The sequence below is a fragment of the Sus scrofa genome, chromosome X (genome assembly GCF_000003025.6).
Source record: "Sus scrofa isolate TJ Tabasco breed Duroc chromosome X, Sscrofa11.1, whole genome shotgun sequence".
Taxonomy (NCBI): domain Eukaryota; kingdom Metazoa; phylum Chordata; class Mammalia; order Artiodactyla; family Suidae; genus Sus; species Sus scrofa.
The window spans coordinates 47,915,701-47,921,492 of NC_010461.5; the positions used below are offsets into that span (position 1 = coordinate 47,915,701).

General features: G+C 37.4%; 1 protein-coding gene across 1 annotated transcript; it reads left to right on the plus strand.

Annotated features, from left to right (window-relative positions):
- On the plus strand, nucleotides 376–4,204 carry PAGE2B (PAGE family member 2B; the record flags this gene model as incomplete). Its single annotated transcript, NM_001195364.1, is given in 5 exon segments — nucleotides 376–480; nucleotides 1,299–1,390; nucleotides 1,825–1,933; nucleotides 3,002–3,124; nucleotides 4,098–4,204. Coding segments are annotated over 4 exon segments (339 nt in total). The 3' UTR covers nucleotides 4,121–4,204.

Consider the following 5,792-nt stretch of genomic DNA (forward strand, 5'->3'; position numbering starts at 1 on the left):
GCCTATTCTTTTGGAGTGAGCAAGGTCGCTGCAAGCATGACAAAAATCTCAATAAGCGGTGAAGGAAATGACTGAATAAAGCATGTATAAAATAAGCATTAAAATCCTTAATATTTATTTCAATCAAGGCGGATTTTTCTAAGGCACATCCTTCTCTAAGAATAACCCAGGGCTGATCATCCCCAGAGTTACTGGACACAAAGGAAAGGCTGGCAGGAAAATCAAAAGTTCTTTGAAAACCATTTCTGTCCTGAGGTTGCACCTCAAACTCTCTGCAGCAGTGGGAACACCACAGGCTGCGCTGCGCAAGCATGGCTGCGCATGCCCTTTGTTGCGTAAGCGGGTCTGTTAAGACGCATGCGCCTTGCCGTCTATCTTGTGTGCCGGTAGCGGTGGTCCTGTTCCTGCTGTCTTCAATTCCTTCTTGCTGACTGAAACTTAGCCAGTAGATCTCCATAGCACTATTCCCGGGACTTAAGTGTGAGTGAGCGTGAGGGGGAGCCAGCGGGTTTGGAGGAGCTCATGCGGTGCTATCTGTGGCCTCCAAGGAGGAATGTCTTCGAGGTCGTCGTTTTTTTCCTCACAGGTGTCGGGCAGCCTCCATGGCTCTCCTCGTGGTGGTGGGAAAGGGAGGAGGGTGGGCGGTGGAGGGCAGGGGGTCAGGCAAAGGTGGGGAGAGTCTTGGGGGCATTACTTGAGATATCTGGGCCCTGGAGGCCCTGGATCTGCTGACAGGGATCCGGCAGGGGGCAAGGCAGGGGGCAAAGGAAAGGCCTAGAAACGGAGAACGCTGTGGGGTTGTGGCTGTGTTACGAGATCTGTGGTCTCCCGAGCTGGGTGCCAAGGGGCAAGTGGCAAGTTGTTCTTTGAGAAAACAGATATATACATTACGTAATGGAATGAACCTGCCTATGTTTCCCCACAAAACTTTATTTGGGGGGGCCTGGGGATGTGTCTAGTAAATGGGAGTATGGCAAAACCAATATTGACTTAAGTTCTAATTCTCTAGTGTCCTCATGATGAGTCTGCTTGTGAAATGAAATATTAGAAAAGTCCCCATCCTTTTAACATGTGCCTTAATGTGATTTCTATGCTTGTTTGTTGTTCACGTAAACAGGCTTATTTGGGTAAACAGGCTTATTTGGTATTTTTAGAAAGCACTTGTAATGACCCTGGAATTGACTTTGAAAATATTTTCAAAAAATTTTTGAAAAGAACAAATAATCATTTTACCATGGTGTTCATATTATAGCTATCCTCTAACATGCAGTTTTAAAATCACAATAATCTGTTTTCAGTGGAGAATATGAGTGGGCATGTAAGAACAGAATCCAAATCTGCAGGAAGAAGAGATGATGGAGAGTCCTTCCAGCCAGTTGGACGTCTGGTTGTGAGTGCTTTAACATTTGATGTTTTCTATTATCAGAATCTATTTTTCAATGTTGTTGAACTTGTGTAGGTACACTTATATGGTTTTCCATGATGATGGAATCTCACTGACCCAGGAGGATTACGTTCTGCCACTGCCTGGATGGGTGTGCTCTTTCGTTCCCTATATTTTGCCTTGTGACTTCCTTCTCATGCTTATTGATAATAGATTACGCACATCCATTCCAGTGTAGATTAAAATAGCTTCCAAAGTCATTACTGTTAACATTTTACTTGGAGTAGATGTCTGTGGGAAGAGCAGTGATTTTCTTTAGAAAAAAATGTGTGTATGTGTGTGTATATATAAATTACTGTTGGAAAATGTATTTGTAGTTATGATTAGGTATATGTATTTAATATATATGTTTTTATTTATATGTAAAATCACACCCCTAGGCTCAACAGCCCAGTGATAAACAACCTCAACTAGAAAAACCACCAACCGAGAGTCAGGATATTATACCTGCTCAGGACATTGGAGATGAAGAAGCACCTGTAGCTCAAGGTAAAGAGTAAGAGTCCTTGTGGATCTGTGGGTGGTGGTGGAGGTGTATTTGTGTACCATGCATCATGACATACCAGTGACAAGAGGAAAGAAACATTAGAAAAATATGCATTTCTTACTCCTGCTCTGGAGAAAGAGTGGCACACAGCAAGTAAAAACTTTCCTGAATTTTGAAAGTGGCTTTTTCTTTATTGGGCTTTTATATGTTAACTTTTGAGTGCTTTCCGGATCTCTGATATAGTTTTTTTCAACCAGTTACTGGTTGGTTTTTGCTGTTTCTATGGGAGAATGAGAGTGTGAGGCTACCTAGTCTGCCATTTTGCTGAATATCTTCCTTTATTTTTTAAGACTTTTTTCAACACAACATTTATTAGTGCCTATTCATGCCATGTATGCCATTTTGTGTATACAAAATGTTAATGAGAGACCTAATTTCTGTCTGAAGCTTATAATCTAGAGCGACTCTAAAAAACCACTGACTTAATATGATAAGTATAATAACAGCAGAGTTCCTGTCATGGCTCAGTGGTTAACAAACCTGACTAGCATCCATGAAGACATAGGTTTGATTCCTGGCCTCGCTCAGTGGGTTAAGGATCCGGTGTTGCCATGAGCTGTGGTGTAGGTGGCAGATGCAGCCTACAACGCAGACAAACGCAGATCCTGTGTTGCTGTGGCTCTGGCATAGGCTGGCGGCTGCAGCTCTGATTGGACCTCTAGCCTGGGAACCTCCATATGCTGCCAGTGCAGCTTAAAAAGTCAAAAAGACCAAAAACAAAAAAGTATAACAACAGCTAAGTACAAATAGGACAATTAAGTTTTATGGGGGGGGGTAGCCTGGGGTGAGGAAATGATAATATTCGAATAACCTGTCTTGTTGTTGTTGTTTTTGTTTTTTGGGTTTTTTTTGGCCACAGATTCCTGAAACTAAGCCTCTTGGAATTCTTATGCCACATGAGCATACAGGCTTTTATCTCGTAATGCTTGGGGAATGGCTATTATTTCCTTATTCATATTTCATGGCTTTACTTCTTAAAATTAAAAAAAACCTTTTTTTTAATTTTTAAGGGCTTGTTATGAAAGCTGAACAGGAACTGTCTCTGCTGAAGATTGTGGATGAGCCTGGGGATGGTCCTGATATCAAGGAGGAGAGTCTCCCAAGTCTAGAGCCCATTAAAATGCCAGAAGCAGGTTTGTTATCCATTAAGATGCAAATTATGGGGCTTCTGTTTTCCACAATGTTATATTCTTTGTAATATAGAGGTAGCATTACTGCTACTTTAATAACAGACTTCGTGTACAAAGGTTATGGGAAAGGCAGTTCAGATCACAAATGACTCATATTAAGCTATCAATGATGGAAACAAATTGAGTCAAATCAATATTGAATTACAAGATGCAAAAGTATTTTCTTTTGAGTATAAGGTATGTATTCAACAACTAATAATTTGCAGATATTTTTATAAAGGCCTGCTTTTAATAAATATATAACACATTATAATAAATATTAGTTTATATTTTGACACCACTTATGGTAATGGGCTAAAACTAGTGCAGACATGTAATTTATTATACAAACTGAAATGCTTTGAGTGTGTAAAGAGGCAAGAGTATGGGTAAAAAAGGGAACAATTGTTTACCCTACTTAAAAAAAGCTACATAAAGACTAAACTATCCCACCAAAAAATTTTTGCATTTTTCCACAATAGAGGTAACAAATGCAGTAATGGCTTTTCTGTTTACTTCACCTAGGTAGTTCCAAGCACATCCTATATTCAAAATATCATTTCACATCAAAACATTGAAAACATATTTTTCCTGAGGTTTTTTTTGTTCGGTTGGATTATTACTAAAAGTATGTTTTTTTCTCTTTCTACCTATACTTACCTTTAAATAGTTTGATTAAATTTTCACTGAACTGGAACAATCTCTTTGTTCTCTTATTCCAGTAAAAAAAAAAAAAAAAGTGATGTGGTTAGAAGTGCTATTTATATGCCTAAAAGTTTACCTTCAATATCTATTCAGAGGTTAACTGGTTGTAAGCCAAAGGGTCACCTGTAGGGTTTTGACTTTAATCCACTAAAACTGTAGTGTCCTTGTATAACTATAGTCATCTAAATAAAAGTTCTGCCAAGTAATTTGCCTTAATTTTGTTTTATTATAGGTGAAGGACAACCACAGATTTAAATAAAGACAGGCATGCTATCCTTATGTTGGGAATTTGACTGTTAAACATTGCTCAATAAAGTTTTACAACTTTTCTTCAAAGAATTCTTGTATAGTTTTATTAAATTTATTCCTATGTATTTGATGCTCTTGCAAATTGAATCTTTTTTGCAAGTTTATATTCTAAGTGTTTGAGCCTGTATTTAGAGGAAAAAAAATGTACGTTGATTCATTTTTCTAGCTAAAATATGCTTACTATTTCCAAAGGTTTACCTCTTGACACTTTTGGATTTTTAAAGTACACAGTCATATCATCTTTGGATAATGTTTTGGTTTTGCCATTTTCAGCATTATACCTTTTATTTACTTTTCTCAATTTTGGTATTGGACAGGACCACCCAGAACTAATTAGTAGTAGATATCATTGTCTTTTTCTTGATCAGAAATGGAAAATTTTCCCCTTTCAACATAATGTTTACTATACTTTTTCATAGGTACACTTTATCGAAGTAAGAAAGTTCCATTCCATTCTGACCGTATGTAAAATTTCATCAAACACTGAACATAGTGCATCTCTTGAAATCAGAGGATTATTCCTCCATTAATAATTGGTTAATGTGATAAATTACATTGTTTTTTGCATTTTCATCCTTACACCTCAGTAAAACACTACTGCAACAAAGGACTCCATTTAGAATCCACTCTGCTTAGGAAATGGCAGGGAATTATAAATGGCAATTATCGCTCCCTCTTACAGAAGTTTAAAAATACCTTATCCCAAAATGGCTGAAAATCTGCAGTCCAAATGAAAAATGAGTCTAAATTTAGAGTATCCCAATTTGCCACAAGATATGTGAGAGGTGCCAAGGTTATAGAACTGGCTGAAAAGTATTAGAGAAGAACAAAACGGTATCAAAGTAGGAAAAAAAAAGTGAAAGGAACCAAAGGGACTTGCTGAGGCAAAATTACTTAGGTCCTACCTACTCTCTCTCCTTAAAGGCTATGGCATGAAATAGCCATGGGTTTCAGTCCTGGCTTTGACATACTGGCTGTGTGATGGTAGAAAATACTTAAATTCTTTGGATTATTTATCTATGTCTAAAATAAAAATTATAATGTTTACACTAGAGTACTGCTATGAAGAAAAAATGAGCTAATCAATATATATATAGGATAGGAGTTACAGTACAAATGGATATGGTCTATTAATTATATTCCATATTTTTATTTAAATTTTAATTTTTTTTTACTTTTGCAATTATACCTATAGCAGCTGATACTGCTTTTGAATTTCATATTGGGATATCAGGTTAACTTCATAAATGAATTTGGCTTAGAAAAACTGATTTGATTTAAATAAGTTATATAGCATTATCAGACATAGCATCAAGTTTAAAGTTGCTTTATAAATGACAGAGGCCTGGCAAAGGCTGCTTTGCTTAAGTCCTGCTGTGAGCTGAAAACTGTGCTCCACACAATTTTCAATAACAGAGTCTTTGTCAAGTGATTAGGCGTTCCTTAAACAGCACTGTGGTGGTGAACAGGGCCATAAAGTATAGTACTGCAGTTTTTAGGTTGGGTTACCACACTTCCATAGATTTGACTGGAAAGGAGACAAGTAGCTCAAATGGATCTAAAAAGTTTCTTACTTATGACACAGCAAAAGAAAGGTCAGCATTGTGTCAGTTCCCCG